General features: G+C 59.0%; 1 protein-coding gene across 2 annotated transcripts in view; it reads left to right on the top strand.

Moving 5' to 3' along the window:
- The window catches only part of SHANK3 (SH3 and multiple ankyrin repeat domains 3), a 342,763-nt gene that overhangs the window by 287,693 nt on the left and 31,906 nt on the right, over positions 1-23,164 (top strand). Inside the window, exons 16-20 of one of the 2 annotated variants that reach the window (XM_086475373.1) lie at positions 8,748-8,883; positions 11,284-11,364; positions 14,531-14,554; positions 18,197-18,327; positions 19,426-19,531. In XM_086475373.1, the coding sequence (XP_086331499.1) occupies positions 8,748-8,883; positions 11,284-11,364; positions 14,531-14,554; positions 18,197-18,327; positions 19,426-19,531 (478 nt within the window). The remainder of the gene's footprint in view (positions 1-8,747; positions 8,884-11,283; positions 11,365-14,530; positions 14,555-18,196; positions 18,328-19,425; positions 19,532-23,164) is intronic. The other variant, XM_086475378.1, reaches the window with a different exon arrangement.

The following is a 23,164-nucleotide window of genomic DNA, read 5'->3' as shown; positions in this document are numbered from 1 at the left end:
CAAAGCATTTCTGCACCAGTATGTCCCATGCCCAGAGAATGAGATTGCCTGGGAGAGGTGGGAAGAGCTCAGGCTCTCAGAAGGAGCATCTTAGGCTCTGGATGATCACAGGATGGTTTGGGTTGGAAGGGACCTCAAAGACCACCCAGTTCCAAGCCCCCTGCCATGGCAGGGACACCTCCCACCAGACCAGGTTGCTCAAGGCTCCATCCAACCTGGCCTTGAGCACTGCCAGGGATGGAGCATCCACAGCTTCCTTAGGTAACCTGTGCCAGTGTCTCACCTCCCTCAGGGTGAGGAACTTCTTCCTGGTCTCTAGTCCAAACCTGCCCTCTCCCAGCTCCCAACCATCACCCCTCGTCCTGTCACTGCAGGCCCTTGGAGAAAGTCCCTCCCAGCCTTCTTGTAGGCCCCCTGCAGGTGCTGGAAGGTCGCTTGAAGGTCTCCCCGGAGCTTTGTCTTCTCCAGGCTGAACAAGCCCAACTTGCTCAGCCTGTCCTCGTAGGAGAGGTGTTCCAACCCTCTGACCATCTTGTAGCCCTCCTCTGGACTCGCTCCAGCATATCCATGTCTGTGTTGTGCTGGGGGCTCCAGAGCTGGACGCAGTACTCCAGGTGGGGTCTCACCAGAGTAGAGGGGCAGAATCCCCTCACTCAACCTGCTGGCCACGCTGCTCTTGATGCAGCCCAGGATACGGTTGGCTTTTTGGGCTGCAAGCGCCCACTGTTGGCTCATGTTCATCCTATCACCCACCAGCACCCCCAAATCCTCCCCTGGGCTGCTCTCGATCCACTCCTTGCACAGCCTGTGTCTATGCTTGGGATTGCCCCGATCCAGGGGCAGGACCTTGCACTTGGCCTTGTTGAACTCCATGAGGTTGGCTTGGGCCCACCTCTCCAGCCTGTCCAGGTCCCTCTGGATGATCTTCCAGCCCTTCTCCAGTTCAAGTGCTTTGCGATGCTGGAAGGGTGCAGTTGGCAATTGCATATCCAGAGCGCTCTGCTCTGAGGAGTGACGTAGGGGTTTGTTCCTGTTGGTGAAGATTTACCCCCAAAACCTGCTGAGTTTTGCCTAGTGGTCTGTGCGTGTCCTGGTTGATGGACCCTTCGTTCTCCTGGTGGATGGCCATGGTGGGGCTCTGGAGCAGAACAAGCTTAATTCAGGCTTCAGAGATTATGTTCCTCTAAGTAAGTTCTTCTTCCTGGGCACGTGCGTCATTCAGGTGATTCAGTGTCAGGTCAGGCTTCTTGTGCACAGACAGGGACCACAGAACGGGAGGTCTTTCCGTCTTTCCTCAGAGCTCAGCCCTTCTAATTTTCTGATAGTATTGTGCATTTCTCAAAGCTCCTGCTCCCCAGTTGACATCATTTGGGTAACGAAGTGTCCAGAACGGACCGCAGCATGGTTGCTGAAGCTGCAGGGGTAGTACCTTTATCCTCCTCCAATGATCAAATGCTGCATTGTCATAGCGTTGGGTACCGTTAAAGGATTCCTTCCTTGCACGGGGACGGAGTTTTCTGTTCTCTTTTTCCCACAGTCTGACTTCAGCTGGGAACATTTTGTCCATCCCAGCCGTGCTGGCGCCACGCTGGGGACTTCACGAATGTACCATTGATCTCTGCAAAGGTGGCATCTCCTTGGGGAGGAAGTTTTCTCGTGCTTCAGAGTAGCCAGATGGGCTAAACCCAGGTCACAGTCCAGCACTCTGACCGGCTGCTTTTACGTGCTCCACACGTGGTGGGTTCAGTGGTTCGCACCGAATTCACTTATTTGAAGTTATTTGACATTACATGGGATTTTGATCTAGCAGAACGGTACAGCAATGTAAATCAAATGCAAATACAAATTGCACTTAGCAGCGTGTAGCAGATGCAGTACACGGCTGAATCACCATACAGCTGTGGTTCTCGTCACCAGTCTGTGTAATCTGCTCCCCGTCACGACACTGGCCGTCCCCCGTCACCTTGAAGGCATGAGTGGATTGACACCAGCCCAAGCACGTCGCTGTCTTTGACTGCTGTTTGTCGCTTGGTGTTTATGTTCTCTGCCAGGCTAATCCAGTTGTAGTCCTTCTCCCCGGTTCCGGTCTTGCTAACTCAGGAAGACTTTTGCGCTCCCTCATTAGTGCAAGGATGAAGTTACAGAGCTGGCTGACCCACCCAGCTGGTACAGCCAGCAGATCCCCTCCCCTGGCCCAGCTGGGTGATCCACTCAGCTGCTGTAGCCAGTTGACCTAAAGCAAAGGCTGCCCTTCAGTCCCCTCGCTGTTGAGATGGGTTCAGCTTTGGTTGCAACAGCTCTAGTCAATCACTCCCTGCGTTTTTCCCTGAGCTTCAGGAGCACATAGCCCTTGCCTCTTCTCAGAGCTTTCTTCTGCCGTAGGGGCTCGTTGGTCAGTCACAAGGAAGGGGCTATTAGTGCTGTTACTGAAGTCATATAAGAGCTCATCTGGAGTAATACCCCCCACCCTACAACTCTGTGTTGGAGAAAGATGGGTTCAGGCTGGAACAGGAGCATAGAAAAGCTGCTGAGATGATCACAAGCATGGGGACTGTATCTTCTGTGACAGACTACTAAAGCTTCATATCCTTATCAGCTTGCTGGGGGGGGGTCAGACTGAATGTATGAAATGTCCCACTGGGCCACGCTGACGGTCCATTAGCCCAGTGCCCTGTCCTTGACAGCAGCAATACAAGATGCTGCTAATTAAGGAGGTCACGTGTGCCTGGCCGTTTTGGGTGATCCATTCCCCTCGCGCCTTCCAGCATCCAATGTCGTCACACCAGGGATGCCAGCAGGAATGACTGTTGGTATCTGTGCAAGGACCTGCTCCCCAGGAATTCATCTAATCGCTCTCTGAATCTGCCCACCTCCGTGGCCTCCCATGGCAGCCAGCTCCAGACGACCGTTGCCTGCTGCATGAAGAAGTCTAGCTTTTGTCAGGTTTTACCTGATCTGCCACTAGTCCTGTCGAGAGCCCTCTCCTCCTAATGCTGCGGGACTCGGTGAACAGCAGCTCTGCCTTCACTGTATCCCCTGCCTTTGGGGGGTTGTAAGCCTTGGCCGTGTGCCTCCCTAAGCCTCCTCTTCTCCAAACTGGAGAATCATTTTGGTTGGAAAAGACCTTTAAGACCATCGAGACCAACCTTTAACCCAGCACTGCCAAGCCCACTGCTAAAGCATGTCCCTCAGCACCACGTCTACATGTCTTTTAAATACCTCCAAGGACGGTGACTCAGCCCCTTCCCTGGGCAGCCTGGTCCAACACTTGATAGTCCCACCCTTCCCAGTGGGTCTTCACAGGGCGGTTGCTCCATCCCCTTGACCATTCTGGTTGCCCTTCTCTGGCCCTTCTCTAGTGCCAGTGCTTCCTCCTTGAGACGCTGAACCAGACCTGCACACAGCACTGAAGGTGGGCACGTGCAGGGTCAGCATAGCCCCACATGACATCGCCCACCTTGATTTCCACCTCTTCCCTGATACATTTTGTTGGGTTTTTTGGCTGCTGTTGTGTACAGAGCCCATGATTTTGAGAGCTGCCAGTATAAGCACCTCTGTGGAGCGGTACCCACCAGGGCCATGTTCAGCATCACGCAGCACGTTCAGATGGCTCTTCCCTAGAAGCGTGACTTTGCATGTATCTGCATCGTGGCCCATCTGCCACCTTTTGCCCTCTCACTCAGTTTGGGAGTCCTCCTGGCGATCTTCAGCATTGATGCTCAGGAGATAGTTGCAGCAGATTACAATGCTCAGACATTGACATAGTGTCTTCACATTTCTATGTCTGTTCTTTTATGTTTTCTAGAAGTCAAATCTGCATGATTTGACTCTTGATCAAGTGTCTTCTTCCAGGCCAAAAGGATATCTCCAAGAGCAGGGCATCCTCATCAGGCAATTGTGTCCAAGAAACTTGAGATTTCTTTGTTGCTGGATCAAAACCAGTCACATTTCCACTCCTGCCTGTCTGATCTTTCTCATTCCAACACCTCCCCGTTCGAGGGCCAGCAATCGTTGGGAGTGTTTAATTCCATGGGCAGGGCTCCCAGCTGCCGGCCTTCTTGAAGGTTCATCTCTACACTTTATAGACGAGGATCAAAACCTGATTTGTGTGTGTGTGTCTCAGGCAATTCCCCTGTGTCGCTCCAGCGTCGTGAGACAGCCCCAGGCTGTCTGCGTGACAGGGATCCTCCGTGCATGGGTCTGCTCAGAGAGATGAAACAGTTTGCTTTGTTCATTTTGCTGCCTCCTCTTTTTATGTCTAAGTGCTTTTCTTCCTCCTGTGGGAGATGGTATTGTGCTCCTGAGAGCGCGGTTCTGACGTTTCGTTACCGCTGAAGGTGGGGGATGGCTTGGCTGAGATCCTCTCCCGGTTCGGCGGATCAGCAGCACCAGCAAATGGGACCCCGTGTCCCCGCTTGGGCACCTGGTGCCCAGGGTCTGTTGTGGCCTCGCCCGGCAGCCCGTTAGTGCTGGCAAGGGCTGGTGTCAGGTCCCCCTTCCCGCGGTGGAGCAGTGTCTTGAAGCGCTGGTTTGCTCGCTGTTGGTGAGAGCGCACCTTGCTGCAGGTTACAAACCCGGCCCCGGTGCCAGGCTCTGCGATCCCAGTGCGCGGTTCGTCATGCCGTATTGACTCAGCGCAGCTTTGAAGCCGAAAAAGAGCTGAAAATCTTCACGCCGTCTTCTCGGTGAGCTCGGCTGTTTATCAGGCGTGTTCCTCTCTTTGCATTTTGAATTTTTCAAGAGCAACTGTTGGAGAAACTTTGCTCAGAAGAGCATTTAGCCAAAGTTGTTTGCAGCTTCTGTAGTTCATCTTCTTGGGTGTCACCAGGAACAGGGGGTGAATCAGGATTTCATATTTTTCAGAAAGTGGTTTTTTTCCCCCAGACGTTCTTGCGTGGTACAAGCGACTGTCTGCCCGGTCGCCCCTGTGCTCAGCTTTACTGTATAACACTCGTTCTTGACCTCTTCTGTTATTTTTGGTATCTTGACGGCTTTTCTTACCTGCTTTCTGCAAGGTGTCCTTCCTTGAGCTACAGTTTTCTGATTTGGAGCGCCTGCTTGGGTTTACTCCATCTTTCACAGGAAGGACCTGGCAATGTGGGACCAACATGTCAAGGTTGTCACTGGAAGACCTTGCATGTGCTGTTCCCGCCGTTTGACACAGCAGCAGAGATGTTATTCTTCTCCCATAGGCCAAATTGTTCACGTTCACTCTGCAGTGGCAAAGCTTTCCTTTGCAGATTTTATAACCTGGCCCAGCTCGGGCATGTTTCTGGCCGGTTTGGTTGTGGCTTTGTGTTGATGTCCTTCTGGCCAAGGGTGTTTCAGAGAGGCACAGGATCAAGTTGGTGGCCCTGGGCAGGCGTGGCACTGAGACTCTGCACTTACTGGCCACTGTCATGTTCCTGTTGTCTTTCATGGCTGGCCCTTAGCGTGCTTTTTCATGCTCTTGGACAGTCAAGGAGTGCCCAGCGGTGGGTGAAGTTGCACGACACAGGCTAAGCTGGTGTCTGACGGCTTTTGTAGGAGGTGTCCGTCTGTGGACGCTTTTGAAACGCATCAGGCAAGAAGCTGTCTGACCACATTGGCACCTTCTCCTCATCCCTGGTCTCACCGAGTTATAAACAACTGAAAATCAACATTTTCCATCTGTCGCTTGACTGTCAGTAAAAACGCCAACGGTCTGCCAGAACACCGAGGGGATACAGTGCTCGGGTCACGCTTCTGCCAGGCGGTGGGTGCCACAGCAGTCGGTGGTCTCCTGGAGACCATGTACCCTGGCTTGTGCCACCAGTGCTGCGCCAGGATGGAGCGGAGGGAGAGGGTCTCACCTCTCCAGCCCGCAGGGTCAGAACCTCCCACTCCTCCTCTGCATCCGAGTAAACGAAAAGATCTGAACTGCTGCCCGCTTGGGTGGACAAGTTTGGATGATGAGAAATGGAACAGAAAGGCCAGGCGTGTTCTGTCAGTATTTCTGTCCTTTATTTGGAAGGGAGCAGGGTGATGTGCACGTGTCACGTGCAGGTGATGAAACGCTTTCCGAGCCCTTAGTAACCGAAGCCGTAAGCGTCTTCCAGGTGGTGATTGTTCAGTATTTGCATTTTGTAATTGTACGATGCTGGGGCAGTGCCAGGAGGCTGGCAGAGCGCTGGCGTTTGGAAGGGGCAAAGGGATGATCCAGTTAATTACAAGCTTGTGAGTCTGGTACCAGCTGCTGGCAAAAAGTAAACAGTCAGGTGCCGTGGGCAGCTGGTAGAGAGTTAGAGTGGAGCGTAACCACCAGCAGAAACCGTGGCGGAGCAAATGTCATTTCGTTCCTGGAGGTGTCAGGGTTGTGTGATAAAGGTAACTGTCGGGGTCTGACGGGGTTTGTTTACCGCTGTGTGACATCCCCAGTACCACCCCGCGCGGTGCCTGGGAACCGGTCCACAGATCTGCCAGGTGCCGGGTCTGGGCAAGTGCCTGTTGGCGAGGAACCGCCGGGGCCGGGGCTCCTGGGGGTCTCTCAGACCTGGTGCTGCCGGGGGGGTTCGGACGCGCTCTGGGAAGGAGCCTGAGCTGATAAATGGCAGCAGTGCAGGGGAGACGCCGCACGGCCCCGGGCCCTGCTGTGCTGAGGGGCTTTGGAAAACGAAAGGGCTGAAGAAGGAAAGCTGCTGAAGTGGGTTAGGGTCAGGAGGAAACACAGGATAACCGTGCTCCGGGGCTCAATCCATTCCATCCAGTTCATCCAAAACAAAAGATTAAGAGGCGATTTAACTGGAGTAGGCTGGTAGTTTCGTCAAAATCCATTTTTCTGAGAAAAATGTGTGTTTTCATGCAAATTAAATGATTGTTGAATCAATCAAAATTGAATCAATTGAATATTTGAAATAAAATTACTGCTTCAAAAGCTTTGCATCTTGGAAAATGTTAACGTTCCATTTCAGAATTTAGTTCAACCTCTTTTTTCATTTTGACATATAAATTTATATATATATATGTACAGTTTTTCGTAGAAAACAGCACTACGGCTCATGTATTGCCAAGGCTGTAACCCACCTACTTTTAATTATTTAAACAACAGCCCAGCCTACCCTAAAGAGCAAACATCTCCAGCTGGAGTTGAAACATAAAACCCAAACGTTCCTGAAATGGCGAAGTTTCCAGCGCCCAGGGTAGTTGTGCGTTTCAGCCTGTGGCGCTCACGATCCCACGCGCGTGCGAAGGGACGGCGCCGGTGGCGAGGGAGGTGGGGGGCTGTGCGTGAGGGGGGGGCAGCACAAGAGCCTGCGCCTGAAAACCGGTTCCTTGGTAGTACTACAGGAGCGGGTCTGGGTTGGAGTTAGTGAACGTTTGGAGCAAACCTGCAGGGGAAGGGCTGGGTCCTCCATCTCCTGTTGCTCAGCCTGGAGAAGGGAGGGCTCCGGGGGAAACTTCTAGCAGCCTTGCAGTACTTAAAGGGGTCTTGTAAGAAAGAGAGAGGCTTTATACCAAGGCCTGTATTGAGAGGAGACGGGGCAGCAGTTTCAAACTGAAAGAGGAGAGATTGAGATGAGATTTTAGGAAGAAATTCTTCCCTGGAGGGCAGTGAGGCCCTGGCACAGGCTGCCCAGAGAAGCCGTGGCTGCCCCCTCCCTGGCAGCGCTCAAGACCAGGCAGGACGGGGCTGGGAGCGACCTGCTCTGGTGGAAGGTGTCCCTGCCCAGGGCAGGGGGTTGGAAGTGGATGGTCTTTAAGGTCCCTTCCAACCCAAACTGTTCTGTGACTCTATGAATCAGTCATCTCTTGTTTGCCATCAGTTGGTCTCTTACATGTAGGGCAGCAGCAGCCCCACAGTACCCAGCACATTTCAAATGTGGCTGCCAAAGTGTGCAAACACCTCTGGTTCCTTTACAAAGCGGGTAACTCAGCTGCAAAAGCTGAAACCAGTTTGTCCAGCGGTGAAGCACCCTCATCCCCACTACACCTAAACCTCAGTTACCCAAGGTGAGGGTCCATCTGTTAACCCCCCGTGGAGAACCGTGTGTTCATTGCCACTTGGTAGACACCCAAGTGCTGAGGTTGTGTTTTCCAGTTTATTTCTTGGGTTTGTGTCTTAGAGGTTCCCAGCCTGCCACCACAGCCCGGTGCTTGTCGGCCGAGAAGCTAACAGGTTATGGTAGTGCTGAAAACAACGACAGGAGTGAGCTTCGGCACGTGTCCTGTAGACCCCTGGAAGGCATCGGGCAGCGTGTCGGTAGCTCGGGGAGCAGACACGTGTCTCTGCCTGTACAACACGGGTCGCTGCTGGCGGGGACAGGGCGGCTCAGCTGTTTGGGGCGATCCCTCTGCTCCGCGCAGGTGCCTGTGCTCTTCCAGCGCCTCTTGCAGACCTGTGCCACAGCTCGAGACTCGCAGATCCAGGAGTCTCCCCTCTGGTTGCCGAATACCCCGGCAGAACTAGGAAATGCCCAGTTTTTAGTGAGCTGCCTTGATGGCCCTGTAGGAAGGGGGAGGTCCAGCTCTTGCCACCTGGCTGCAGCCCTGGTGTGCGCTGGGTTGCGTTGGCCCATTGCAGGTCCCTCAGCCTCTCCAGAAGGTTGAGGTCGCCGGTAGGTGACATCCCACAGGCACAGCTTAAATCCAGACTGTGCTGGGCTGTAAAAACAGATGCAGAGATGCAAAATGGTCTGGTTTTGCAGCTTGACATCCATCGGTCTTGCCCTCTGCCTGCTCTCCTTGTGACAGCCAGCCTTCACGCTGCTCTCTTTCCATTTGTGTCCTAGGTGAATGGTGTCAACGTGGTGAAGGTGGGGCACAAGCAGGTGGTCTCCTTGATCCGGCAAGGGGGGAACCACCTGGTGATGAAAGTTGTTTCCGTCAGCCGCAAGCCAGAATCAGAAGAAGTTGTTCGGAAGAAGGGTAGGTGTGGAGTCTCGCGATTCTCTGAACGGGGGGTTGCGTCGCCTAAGTGTGAGCAGGCGTGCAGAAGCCCGTGGGTCTGCCAGGAGTCTGGCACAGGTGGACGGCTCCTCCTCGGGACCGGAGTGGGACAGTTGGAGCCAACTCCTCCTCAGGACGGCTTCTGGCCCCTGCAGCCCGTGGTGCCAGCGGCGGGCTGTGCTGGAGAGCTGAGGCTTCCGCTGCCCCGAGGGGGTCGTGGGGTGTGGGGGGGAACTGCCCCTGCTTCAGGGTGCGGGGGGGTCTTGTGGTGAGGAACCGGCGCCGCTGTCTGAGGGGGGTTATGATGGAGAGCTGTCCCGGCAAGTGTGGGGCTGTCAGGGTGGAGAGGTGTCCCTGTCGGGGTGCGGGGGGCGTCGGGGTGGAGGACGGTGCCCATGGGAGTGCAAGGAGGGGCCAGGGTGGAGGGCAGCCCCCGTGGCAGTGTGGGGTGCCTGGGTGGAGTCTGTCCTCTCTTGGGGAGTCGCTGTGGCTGGGAGCTGCCCCATGGGGGCGTGGCCAGTGCTGGGGCTGCTGGCCACAGGTGGGACTTGCCCTCACTCGGGGGGCACAGGTGGCCATGGGGCCCCCAGAAGGCTGTGGGCCTTTGCCCCATTGTCCCCGGGACCCGAGGGCAGAGCCGAGACCCTCGGCCAGAGGTGGGGCCTGAAGGGGAGTTTGGTGGGGGGCTGATGTGCTCGTGTCCAGTGGGGCAGGGCAGCCCTTGGGGTAGGGGGCGTCCAGCTGAGGAGGGCAGGGGCACATCGGGAGGGCAGCTGGATGGGAGGCAGCCAGCTGTGTATGGGGGGGACACCTCTGAGGACAGCCAGCTAGGGAGGCTGGAGGCACAGCTGGGAGCAGGTTGCGGAGGGTAGGACCTCGCTCGGGCAGCCAGCGGTGGAGGGCAGGGGCACGTCTGGGAGTAGCCGGCAGCACAGGACAGACTGTCCCTGTCCGCCCCTGCTCCGGGCCGTGTGTGGGGCGCAGGCTGTGGGGCAGAAGCCTTTTCCGGGGCAGGCCGGCGCGGGGGGCTGGGGGGTACAGGAGCAGGGTGCTGGGTGCTGCCCCCAGCGCAGCCCGCAGAGCGTGGGTGAGGGAGGCAGCTCTGCGCGCTGACACTAAGAGCTGCAATTATATTGTCACGGCACAAAAGCACGAGTTGTGGGGAAGGCTGAGGCTCGGGAATCGGTGCTGGGACCACCGCCAGTGCTGCTCGCCGCTTTTCCTGGTGCTTCCAGCCCTGCAGCCGGCGAGCGGCTGCCCGTCCCTGCCCGCTGCCCATGCCCTGAGCCCGCGGAGGTGGGCGGCCGCTCTTCCAGCCCAGGGTGCGGGGCCCGGAGCCAAGTGCCCCCCGCGGGACCCCGGCTGCAGCGTGGCAGGAGGGGGGTCCAGACCCCCGTCCCCCCCCGTCTGGGGCTCGCCTCCTCTGCGGGCGATGGAGGCCTGTGTGGGACTGGCGTTCTCCGGCTGAATCCGCCCCGTTTGGGGTCTCTGATGCAGGCGGCAGCGCTAGCAAAGCCTGAAGCTCCGGTTGCCATGGCAATGCCTGAGCGTTGAATCCAGCATTGTCAGCGAGCAAGCGAGGAGGAGGAGGCACCCCAAGTGAAGAGGAAGAGCCTTCAACTCGTCCCCGCTCCGGTGGGCTCATGGCATGCGGCGCCTCAGGGGCAGCCCCGCGGGCCGGCCCGGCTAGGCAGCCCCTCGGCACAGCCCCGCGCCGCCTCGTGCCAGCCATGTGCCTCGGCCGCCCGGCACGGAGCCGGCCGCCTCCAGCGCTTCGCTAGGGCCGCGGGAGCCTCAGCCCGTCCTGGACACGGCCGAGCCGGCGGCGGAGGGTGGGTGGGCTGCGTTTCGCTGGGGGATGCGCCGCGCCGAGGCGGGAACGAGAGACTGAGATCAGGCCTGCTGGACTTGTTTCTCCCTCCTACCCTCCACCCATGGCGTGTGCGGAGGGGAAGCAGCCATCAAAGCTGTTTGCTGAGTCCCACAGGCAGGCAGCCAGCTGCCTGAGACAGATTTAATTCGCGAGAGGCTTTCATAGCCGTAGCATCTCCGGTAGCGGCAGGGGGGCAGGCGCAGCCCGGGGACATGACTTGGACTCTCCTCCGCTGAGGGCTGTGGGAGCCTGGGCAGCGTGCACGTGCCTGCGGGAGCCACCGGCCCCTCCGCGCCGGGGCCTGCCCCGTGCCCCGGACTGTGCTACCGAGACCATGAAGAAGTTCGCTTCCACGCGCAGCCTCAATAAGATCCTGCAGCAGTGCGACTCCTCATCCCGCGAGTACGAGGAGATCCAGGCTGTGGAGAAGAAGTGGCACCTGCATCTGGCCACTCCTCGTAAGTTCCTGGACAAGAAATGCAAAATGCCGTCTCTCTTCCTTTCAGCTCCGCCGCCTCCCAAGAGAGCGCCCAGCACCACCCTGACGCTGCGTTCCAAGTCCATGACGGCCGAGCTGGAGGAGCTGGGTAAGCGGTGGCGGGGGCTCGCGCGTGCATGCGGGGCTGCACGGGGAGCATGCGGGGCCGCGGCCGGGGCGGGCAGCGCGCTCGCCCGACGTACCCTCTCCAGAGGGGTGCATGAGGACGAGGCGACGCGCATGTGGCGCCAGCGCCCGGGTTTCCGTTGTGCGTAGCGGTGTGTGGGGCGCGGGGGGCTGAGAGCCCGCCGCCGGGGGCACGGGAGCCCCCCCCGAGAGCCGGTCCACCCCCCTTCAGTGCCGCATCCCCGGAGAGGCAGCCTGGGGGAAGGAGGCTGGATGCCTCCGTGTGCTTGCGGAGAGGCTTGCCGCCCCCGTGCCCCGTCCGTCAGGCACCCCGCTCCTCCCGCACGCCGAACAGCCCCTTGTTTTTATTTTCCTCTACCTCCAGGCAGATACCACATGCTGCCAGATTAGCTGGCGTGCCCATGGGCTGCCCTTCCCCCCTTACACACGCACATGCCTATGCACACACGCTCACACGTTCTGCTGTCACTACAGAGCCTACCCACGTTTCCAGATGCTTTGGTATCCCAGCTTGCAGCTCCATGTTCCCATATTCTCTTAAAGCCCCTCCACCCCCAGCCCATCCTCGCTTCCACGTGCCCTGAGCTGAAGCCCCTCGGTCTTCCCAGCTATTCTGGCGACCCCGTCGAGCCCACGCCTTCCCAGTGCAGTGGGCTCCCCCCAGTAGCATCCTACCAGCTGAGAGCTGCAGGGCTCCGAACGGCAGTCCCTCCCCTCTGCAGAGAACCATTTGCTTATTTTTGCCGCGCGTTGTCCCCCGGGCGCTGCGGAGGCCGCAGGGTGCTCCGCTGGCGCTGGCAGTGCCGGCGCAGCCGGGGAGGCTGGCTAGCAGAACGGCGGCCACATGGCCCTTGCGGCCAGCCGGGCAGCAGGAGATGCGGAGGGTCCCCTCCTTACGGGGGGATCCTTCAGGGCAGCCACGCTGCAGCTGCAGCTGTGGCGCAGACGAGGTTGGCTCTGCCGAGACGGGCTGTTCAGGGCTGGCACAGTCGGGTGTGCCCACCGAGAGCGTCGGCAGAGCGAGAGGGCGCCGCTCTCGGCACTGCCTGCTGCCCCGGCTCATGCTTTCTGCTGTTGGTGTTTCTGGTTTTGCTGGGCGAGAGTGTGGTGATGTGTACAGATGTGGGCGCTGGCCGTGGCGCAGAGGCTGGGCACGGCAGACTCCTGTCCTGCCTGGGAGGAGACCCCCCTGCGAGGCAGGAACCGAGGCAGAGACCCCATCACCCCCTCACTTTTTCAGGGCGTTGAAGGAAGGTCCACGACCTTTCTCGCTCTGCTCTGCTCCCTGTCTGACGTGCACGTCCAGGCTTTACAACCCTGCGGGGTTCTCCTGAAAGAAAGAGACCTCGAGGGTTCGGGCTCATGCCCAAATGTAGGTTTGAAGGGACAAACCTCAGCTTTTAAGGGTTTGCATCAGCTGGTTGATGGCCACTGTGATTTATTTCATGCTGAGCCCACTGCCTCGATTTTCACCTGCCTCCCCACTTCTCCAGACCTTTATTACTAACCCTGAAGGCACTGTGTTTGCTGGTAGCCATCAGGAGAGGATTCAGAACAGCCCGTTTCTTCCACTTTTTGCTCTTCCCATTGCACAGATACTGCACAGACCCCAGGGTTCATGTTTTCACTCTGGATTGCTGGTCCTGAGAGCCGTTCCTAGCCTGCTTGCACGCACCGGCAGCATGTTGCCTCTGTGAGAACGTGTTCCCCCGCTGCATGTGCTCGTCTCTGGCGGACATCATGCCCCTGTCGAAGCCTGGCGCGCATCACGCAGGGACGGGCACCCCAACCGCGGTGCTGAGCTGGGCGGGTGCCACAGGGGGTGCAGGACATCGCCGTGGGACGGCCTGCACCGTGGAAGCCCGCAGCAGTCGGGGGGGGGGGGGGGAGGCGGCGTTTGCATGTGTTTTGGCAAGCAGAGCTGCTGGGCTCGAGGGGGAGGGGAGCGAGCTTATGGAAAGGGAAGTCACGAAAAGCAGAGAAATAGCTCTGCTGGAGAATATATTAGAGATGAGTCCTCTGGGTCTCCCTGAGGATTTCGCATCTAGACGCTGCCTCTCTCCTACCTGGAGAGGGACTAGGAGCGGCAGCCGCTCGTGTCTCCCGGGAGGGGGATTTGTAGGCAGTGACTGGTCTCAGTCCACATGTTTTCCAGGAAATTGTAGTGGTTAGTCACTACTTCATGTCCCGTGGATCAGGGAGCGTGCCGTGGCCAGTCCCACCGCGCATCCCCAGGGAGCACGGCACAGGGAAAACAGGGGATCGTTCCTCCTCCTGCACTTCATCTTCTGGTGGTTGATCCTCCAGAGGGGCAGTTTTCCTGCACGTCAGCAGCCCCACGCTTCAGTGGTATGCAGGTGCGAGCCCAGTCCCCTTTTTCAAGGGGATGGTGGTGCTACTGAAAGGGACGGTTTTACCTGCAGCTTCTTAAAGGGAGCTTTGTCGGATGGTTCCAGCCTGTTTTTCCTTGAAGCCCATCCCTGTCCTGCAGCTCACAGAACGCCCCGTGTGCCCAGAGCCATACCGCGACGTTTTCTTGCTGCATGTTGTGCCGGTTCCCTTGGAAAAGCAGATTCCCAGCAAGCTGCTAACAAAGCGCTCCTGCCCTGCAGTCCTGGCGCTGGCTGGACGCAGAGGAAAGGGGCTCTGGGGGACGTGCAGCCTGCCGTGTCTCCTCAGTGAGCTGGGAGGGATTAAAAGCTTTCAAAAGAGTTTCTCCAAAACGCCATCCAGACCTCCTCCTGGTCTGCTGCCATGGCACCTTCCCTCTGCTTTCCTGGGCTGAGCGAAGAGGAGAAGGGCTCAGCGCAGGGCTGGTCCCTGCAGTGGGGCTGGAGGAGAGCCTGGCCCGGTTCGGTCCCTGGGTCGGGGCCAGGACAGGCACTGGCCTCCCCACGGAGCTGAGGATGCACGAGGTGCTGCACCCCCTGCCCTGCCTGAGCCTTCATCCCAGAGCCCCTGGCGAGGCGGGCATGCGCTCCGCTGCCGGGGCCTGATCCTGCCAGCATGCTGGGAGGCGGGAGAGCGTGCGGGGAAGAGGCACCGCAGGCAGGCAGTGAGGCTGAGCTGGGAATGAAAGCAGGAACTGTGCATGCCATTCATGTTGTCTTTTGTTTCTTGATTCCAAGCCTCCATGCGGAGAAGAAAAGGGGGTGAGTGAAAACGCACATCCTGGGGCTCCTCCCTTCCCCGTCAGCCGCCCAGCCAGCACCCAGCCCTCCCCACGCAGGCACGCATGGTGCACCCCACGGCACTGGCCCAGGCCGCCGTCCCCTCGTTGTCACGGGAAGGCTCAGCCCCAGGGGAGCCGGAGCTCTGCGGGTCGTCCTCCTGCCTGGCAGCGCCGCCGCGGTTGTGCTGGGCGCGGGCCGGAATGCCCGTTTGCCAGCCAGGCCCCGTGAATCGCCAGGGCTGACTTCCCCGGGCGTTGTGCTTCCTTTGTGTTTGCTCCGCGGTGAAAGAGCCTCGCACGGAAACGTCCCCGCACGTGGGGGTCGTGCGTCCAGCCTCCCGCAGCCTCTGCAGCTCGGTCGGGTGAAGCGGCAGCCACGCTCTTTGCTGTGTCCTGCGATGGCAGGTGCTGCCTCTGCTTCTGCCTCTGCCCGGGCTGTCCTGCTGCTCCCGACGGTCCCGCGCCAGGGAAGCACCCAAGGACGAGCCTGTGCTAGGACAGGGTTTGGTGGCAGCGCCGAGGGCGTACCCGAGCTGGCTGGGGGAGAGCTAGTTTGGGTATTGAGTGCCCTGGCTCCAGGGGCAGAGGGCTGCCCACCATGGAGCCACGCGGTCAGTGCCCAGGCTGGCTGGGGTGAAGCTGGTTGCAGCAGGCTCCGTACGCGACAGCTGCACTATGCAGTGTTGAGTGATGCTGCAGAAACAGGAGGTTCTTGCCAGGGCTGAGAGCCAGCGATGGACAATCCTGAACGGAGCGAGAAGGCTCAGCCTGTGCCAGCACACAGCGCTGCTTTTCTCCAGCACAGGCACAGGGTAGAGGGGAGGGAACCTGGAGACCTGACCCCAGTTCTTAGCCTTTCAGAAGCAAAACTCTCTGTCCTGGTAATGTGAAGCTGGGGAACTGTTTCCACAGGAACAGGGAACGTGAGGGACCAACTATACCAGTGACAGTACAGGAAAGAAGCTGAGCAGGGCTTAGGAGCAGGAGGTCTCTGAGGGACCTCCTCAGACCTCCTCTGTACCAAGCAGATCTGTTGGTACCCAGAGGTGGTGGCAATGCAGAGGTCCCATGGATTGGAATGATCAGCTGGCAGCCACCAGGGATGTCCTGATGTTGAGGCTGGCCTTCTCCAAGGGCGTGGTGAAGAGCTTTTGCCACTTTGGACAGCCAGAACCATCAGGATGTGCCCATTCCTGGGGGGTCACTCATCAGGCTGTCTCCAGCACTGTCTCATCTCCTGCCCCAGCAGCCTGGAAGCAGGCAGGATCCATTCGGGGATGCTCTTCCATCTCCAGCAAAGGCATGGCAGATACAAAGAGTTATTTGTCTCCTTGCACTCTGATGGCATTAATAGGCAGAAAGTAGCGTAAAGCTGGAAGCAGAGGAGGTGGGGAGGACTGAGCATCGCTCCTCTCCCAGTGCTGGGGTCCCCAAACCAACAACGGTACAGGGCTGCCCGGAGCAGCTTCCAGAGACACCAGTGGGGCAGGTTTCCAGAACATGGTCTTTAGAATCAGCCCGTGGCCCACCCGCTCCTGAGGCTCGGCTGTTCGAGGTCCACGCAGTCGCTCAGCAGTGTTTGGCCATAAGGGGTGAGCCAGCTCCCCTCTGAGGTGAGCGCCGCGCGGCAGCGAGGAAGAGGAACCGTGGAGTGCCCCGGAGACAAGGGTGGTTGGCTACTGGAGGATTCGTGCCGAGGAAATTCGGGAGCTGGCCTAAGCTCTTTCCTTGGAGCAGGGCCTTAGTCCCAGGCCATGGTGGATACCTGCTGCCAAGGGTGCTGGTCTCAGGGGGCACTTAAGTCCCCTTGGCAAAGACCACTTGGCATCAGTGTTTGCGCAGGGCTCAGCCCTCCGCAGACTGGGCTCCTGCAGCATTTGGGGCTCGGTTTTGGTCCCTGAAGCTCAGGAATGCCGGCCCATGAGCCACCTCAGCGGGGTTTTGTAGGAACGCAGGCCTGATGGCCACAGCACTGCGGGTCACGAGGATCGGCAGCTCCCACACCACAGCGGTGACATGTCTCCGTCCGCGTTCAACAGCCAGGCTGGAAGGAGCCCAGAAGTGAACAAGCCTTACCCAAAGGCAGGCAGAGCCTGACGGGATGAGCACTGCACATCTTCTCCCCTCTCCTGGGGCGACTCAGCGGGACGGCACCTTGGTTGTGCCACGGAGGTGGAGGCACCCAGTCTTGGCAAATGCCAAGGCACACCCATCAGCCCCAGCACAGCACCAGGACAGCGTGACGGCCGCGCTCCCGGGCCAGCTGACACCATTTATGACATGGAGCCGACAGACTCGACCCTGCCCGGCCCAGGGAGCTGTAGGAGCCGGGGCAGCCACACGTGAGGGGACCCTGCGCGGGCTGAGCCCCAGCCCCACAGCCTTCACTAGCTCGGCTCTGCGGCACCCTGCCTGCCTCCGCGCGGAGGGAGCTCAGGAGGGGTCCGTGGTGACGGTGGCCACCATCTCCCTGCTGCCCTGTCCTGGGTTTTGGGGTGCTTGACAGCCCCACACAGAAAACCCCAGCGGCCGCCGGGGCTGTGTCGGGGCGGGTTCACCTCCTGGCCTGAGCGGCGTGGGCGCCGCAGACCAGGGCTGCTCTGCAGGCTGGGGGAGCAGTGCGGGCCGGCTGCTCCCCGAAGGACAGGCATGGCGGCACGGGCGACGGGCCGGGGGCCTGGGCGGCCCCGCTGCTCTGAGCACCCCGGGCAGGGCAGACCGAGGTCTGTTGCCTTCAGCCGCGAGTCCAGCCCATCGGGCAGGTCTGTAGTGGTGAGACAGGGCCGAGGTCAGGCCTGGGAGTTGGTGTGTGGGTCAGGCCCGTGGCGACACGGACGTGGCCGTGGCGGCTCTGCGGGTGCTGCCGCTGCACCACGGCCCGGGCGGGCACTGACCCCCCAGCCTGCGCCTGCAGGGCGGTCATTCCTGTCAGGGCCATTCGGGCACGTGAATCCGCTCGGGGAGGAGATGTCCCAGTTTGTCCCAAACAGACGCTGGTTGTGCTGGAGCCAGGCTGGGTCCCGTGGAGTCCTGTGGACTTCTGCGTTGCTTGTGGTCCCTGCGGCACCTGGGTTCCCCTTGCCTGCCGTATCCCAGGCGCTGCCCACGTCCCCCTTCGCCCAGTCAGGGGGACTCGGTCTCATTCCGAATATCGAAAATGCAGCTGGGCAAAAATGTACTCTTTTAATGTGAGGATGGAGGCTTCCTCACAGCGTGGCACAGCTGGGAGCGGTGCCCCCCGGGTGCTGGCAGGTCAGACCCCAGAGTTCGGGCAGGCTGCTCAGGGGTGCCTGGGCAGTGCAGACACGCCAGGGGCAGCCGGGGTGGGCAAGCGTCACGGCACGGTGCATCCCCCAGCGAGCCATGTTGTGCATCGGTGCCTGGTTGTGCATGGTGGTGGGTGGGTGGCTCCAGAAACACCTCCGAACTCTTCGTTGGCTGGGGAGGAGATGACTTGAGCGGCCGTGTTCTCAACTCTGTGCTCAGCAGGCCCCGGAACTGCTCTCCCTACGGGGACGTTCGTTCCCCGCTCGGCCGCGCTGCAGGGAATGGGCCTGTCGTGGGGACCTGCCTCGGTTCGGCAGCCCTTGCTAACCCGTTTGCTTTTTGTTTGGATTTTCAGAGAAACTGGATGAGATTTTGGCGGCAGCAGCCGAGCCGGCGCTGAGAGCAGACATTGTCGAAGCGGATTCTAGGGCAGCCACTGTGAAGCAGCGACCAACAAGCCGGCGCATCACGCCAGCAGAAATCAGTGTGAGAGAGGAGGGCTCGCGGTGGGAGAGGGAAGGGCATGTCGTGCCAGGGCAGAGGCTGCCTGCCAGCCCTGGCACTCGCCCCCCAGGGGAGTGGAAGGAGAGAGTCTGGGGGGGAGACAGACCCAGAGCAGGAGCCCAGGCGGGTGGCAGAGGAGCTGGCGCGGGCTGTTTGGCACTCGCCTACCAGGACGGGATTGCCAGAGCAGAGCTAAAGGAGCGTGGAAAGCCGAGCTGGAGAGCTTGGTCCGGCTGCAGCTTTCTGGATATGGAGCTGGAGATCGGGAGGAATGGGAGACGACAAAAATGCCGCCTCTGAGGGGATGCAGGGATGGAGTAGGAGTGGGGCTGCCAGCTCCAGGCTGTCTGGATTGCAAAAGTGCTGCAGGCGGTGGGAGGCAGCTTCTGGAGCAGGAGGTAAAGTGGGACAGGCTGCTTGTGAGCCGAGCCTGGCCTGAGCGAAGCCCTCCCACGGGAGGAAGGCTGCTGCGGAGTCGGCATCGCTGTGCCACCCTGCCCTGGGCACAGAGTGCCCGAGAGCCGGCAGGGAGGAGCAGTCAGGCAGGGGGAGGCAGGCAGGCGGGGGGGCAGGGAGGAGCAGGCAGGTGGGGGGGGCAGGCAGGTGGGGGGGGCAGGCAGGAGCAGGCAGGCAGGGAGAGGCAGGCAGGCAGGAGGAGCAGGCACGTGGGGGAGCAGGCAGGTGGGAAGTGGCAGGCAGGGAGAGGCAAGGCAGGCAGGAGGAGGTGCAGGCAGGAGCAGGCAGGCAGGTGGAGGGAGGTTTCACCCTTCAAGGGGCAATAGCCCAGGTTTTGGAGAGACACTGATGGGGCAGTGCGGAGGATGGGCTGCGGGCAGTAGAGGTGAGGAAGGGTCCGTCCTTGTCCCCAGGGAAGCCCCCTCCAGGGCTACGGCCAGGGTCCCGCTGCCAGCGTGGGGCAGCAGGGCCAGGGTCCGGCACGCAGGCTGACGGGGGGGACGAGCCCCAGCTGCACCCGCGGTCAGGGACCGGGGGGGGGGCGGGGCTGAGATGAAGCGTCGTGTCCTCTCAGCTGAGTCTCACTGATGTCCGGAATGGAAATGTCCTTTTCTTCTCTTCCAGTCCCTCTTCGAGCGCCAGGGCATGGCAGCCCACTCGGGGGTCCTTGCAGGAGCTGAGAAGCCCCATGTTTCACTGCGCAAAGGAATTCCACGGACAAAATCTGTAGGTAAGGCAAACTGGGGGGGGAATCCCTTCCTAGAGAGGAAAGGTCGTCCCGATGGAGCATTCACGCCTGCCCAGGAGCCAGCAGGGAAGACTCGGCCCTCTCTGCTGGCTTGTGGCTAAAGGTCTTTGAAGAGGGGGTGTTCAGTGCGATTCCCACGTTGAAGGTTGCACATGTCCTGAGAAGCCTGCTCTGATGCTGGTCCTGCTCTGGGCAGAAGGCCGGACTGGAGACCTCCGGAGGTCCCTTTGCTCTCTCAGTCTCTTTGCGGCGCTGCCAGGGCTTGGGGAATTTCTCCCACCCTCCGTGGTGGCCAGTGAGGGTCGGTGGGTGATCGTCTATCTGCCCGTGTCAGGGCTGGGCTGGGCGTGCGGTGCTGAGCACGTGGGCGGTTGAGTGTAAGACCCTGAGCTGTCCCAGACTGAGACGATGGGGCAGGTAACAACTGAATTTTTTTCTAAGGAAAAACAGGACAGGGTCTGGAACTGGCGCTTGTCCATGGGCTACACTGGGATCTTTAGACCCTGTCCCAAAAGCTTTACTAAAACCAAAAGTGGGCTGGAGGAGGGAGATGAGAGGACGAGGCAGAGTGAACAAGGGTTGGCGGCACAGTGACACCACAGGGAACTCATTTTCTTCTCTGGATTTTGTGTTTCATCTGGATGGTGGCACCAAGGCACGGTGTCAGCCAGGTCAGAGCTGGGGAGAGCACATTATCCCTTACACAGAGAAGCTGAGGGCCAGAGGGAAAGATGGTGTGCAGTGTGGCAGGCATTAGTTTTAAGTAAGCCAAGGCAACATTTGGTAGTAACGGTGATACCAAAACAGATTGTCTGTTTAACACACAAAGTGAGTGAATAGAAAGTAAATTCTGCTTTGAGCTACAGCTGAGAGCAGCACAATCCCAGCAGGAATGTACAAATTAGTTGAAAAATGCAGGGTTAGTATCCAGAATGTACTTTTTAGTGATCAGAGCCACAGAGCTGCTGTGCGTACGTGCTTATCCGTGTGTGTACGAGAGCGGCTGGTACCTGTAGTCCCACGTGCGATTGGTCTGAGAGTGGCCGATAGCTGGAGGTAATCAAATGTGTGTGTGGTTCATCTGAAAAACAAACCAGGAGGGAGAAGCTTAAAAGAAAAAAAAAAGAGAGGGTGTTCAAGGGTCTGCCCTGGTGTGTACCTACGCGCCGTGATGCCAAAGCTGCTCTCCTGCCGGGGAACCTGCCGGCAAAGCCCTGTCACCCGGATGGGCTGAAACAGAGCCTGGGCCGAGTGGGCGACGAGGTGCAGCTTTGGAGGGGAGCGCAGGCTCCAGTGAGCTGCCCAGGCGTCGGGACACTGTTGGTGTGGGTGGTGGGAAGGGGGCAGAGCTGACTGGGGTCACCACGGCACCGACCCGCGGACTTGCTGGAGAGGGGGTGACCAGGTGATTTTCTCGTGAAGGTGCCGCGGATCAGCAGCACGTGCAGGGCAGGATCCATCTCTCCCAGCCTTACCCGAAGTCTCCGTCCAAGCGAGGTGCCCAGGAACCCTCTGTAGTGACCAGGGAAAAGAAGCCACTTTTAACAGGATTTATCTCACGTCTTGACCTCAGCTGTGAGGTGCACATGGGCCCGTGACCGTACGAGCCTCTGGCGACTGCTGCGGTGGACGGCTGCCCGGCTGCCAGCGGTGTCTGAAGTGCATGTGTGTCTTGCAGGCTGTACCCTAGGTGTTTGTTCTGTGTGTGAGAACGCTTGTGAAAATGCTTCGAAGTAGAAGTCGTTCAAGGTTCAATCAAGCCACAAACAGCTGGAGATTGTATTAAAGGGGCTCTGTGGTGCGAAATAGCATCTTCACCCAGTGATAGGTCACAAACTGGGGAAGTGTTGATTAAACGTGAAATACTCGCCCGCAAAGGAGCTCCCTGTTGCTCGTGAAAGGAGTCAGTGACTCGGGAGGTCCCTCTGAAGCTGCACCTCGCTGTGCGACGCGCGCTGTGCGGGTGGGCTGCCGAGGGTCTCTGTACAGAGACCTGTGAGAAGAGGGATCCGCAGGGTTTGTACAGCCGTAGGGTTTGTTTGGTTGTGCGTAGGGTTCATGTGCTGACGAGCATCAAGTGTGATGTCCCACGTGTGTCGTTTCTGTTCGGCACCCAGAGCACTGGGTCCTTGCCCGGGATTCCCAACCATTCCGCCTACATGCGCCGTGCAGCAAGGGGCTCAGAAACACTGGATTTAGTCTGCACCAGGGAAGATGAAAAGCAGGCCTGGAGCTGCCCTGTTCTGAGCAGGAACGGCTGCAGATGCCACAAGCACAGCACCCAAGCACAACCCGACAATAAATACGGAGAAAAAATCACCCGTAGCTCTGCTTTGTGCTCGACCCAAGGATGGCACGCGTCTGTCTGCACCAAGAGGGGATGATTCCTGTTGAGGAGGGGACAGCAGCTTCGTGTTCCCAGTTTGCCTGCCATAAGGCGCACCAAAAGCAGCGCCTCTTAGAAACCAGCTAATTTTTGTGGAATTCCAGATAAGCTAAAATAGAAAACAGCCAAACAGTAGAAATTGGGTTGCAATTGGCTTGTTTTAGAAGTCCTTCTTGAGCTGTCATTTCACACCCACAATGACAGGCTCATGCGCCGTACAGTCAGTTGACTTCATGATGAAAATCACTACTAAAAGCAAGGAACGAGGTGAAAAATAAGCAGGAATTGGTTGGTTTGGTTTTTTGGTGAAGGAATGCTCTGAATTATTTGCATATTACACAGCTGGTTTAGGTTCCCAGGGACTTGTGACAAAAGATCAAAGCATTTCATGTTTGCATCTAAGAATTTCTTGAGACAGCGGTAGTTAACCCTCGACTGGCTACAAAGAGAGCAGAACAGGAGAAATATTTCGACACAAATGTGAAGAAAAGAAATGCATTGCAGTGGGGAGGCTGATAGAAAAGAAAATCCCTGTCAGACTTCCAAGATTGCTGCCACGCCATCTGCTCCAGCATCAGAAGTTAAAACCACTTGGAAGTCTGCAGAGCGTCACGGCACCCGCTGAGCCTCTCCCCGGAGCAAACCCGAGACGGTGCAGAGGGCGGTTTTGCACGGACAGGAGCAGCGTGTCCCCGTGTCAGATGGGCTGCGGGCGCTGCCTGGAGGCGGCAGCTGCTCCGTACGGGCTGAGTGTCGACTCGGTGTTCAAAAAGACGTCGGGGACACCGGGCTCCTCCTGCTCTGCCCGTGCTGGGCTGCACGAAGGTCTGGCAGGGCCCACTGCGGGGCTGGCAGCCCTCCCCAGTCCCGTCCTGGGTCCGTCCTCCCCTGTACGGACCCCGGGTGAGCTCCCGACGCTTTCCCGTCTTCTGAACAGGTTCTCGGGTTCACCCGAGCTGCGGTGCAGGCGTTGTGCCGTGGCAGCCAGCACCGTGCTGTTGCGTCCCTGCGCTCGGAAGGGCGGTGGGCCTTCCTCCCCCTCCCCCTGTCGGTTCGGTTGTTGCCCAGAGCTGGTGCCAGCCCCGCGCACCCGAGGGTGACGGTGACCCGCTTTCTGCCTCTGGACATGAGCGGCGCCGTGGCGCTTGGCACCTTTCTGCTCTGGCTCGGGGGCGGCTTTGGGAGCTGCTCTGCCATCCCCGCGCGGGGAAGGCGAGGTTGGGAACGGT

The sequence above is a fragment of the Leptosomus discolor genome, chromosome 1, assembly GCF_034619465.1.
Source record: "Leptosomus discolor isolate bLepDis1 chromosome 1, bLepDis1.hap2, whole genome shotgun sequence".
Taxonomy (NCBI): domain Eukaryota; kingdom Metazoa; phylum Chordata; class Aves; order Leptosomiformes; family Leptosomidae; genus Leptosomus; species Leptosomus discolor.
Note: the sequence above shows the minus strand (reverse complement) of the source record. Positions and strands in the feature narration are given on the sequence as shown.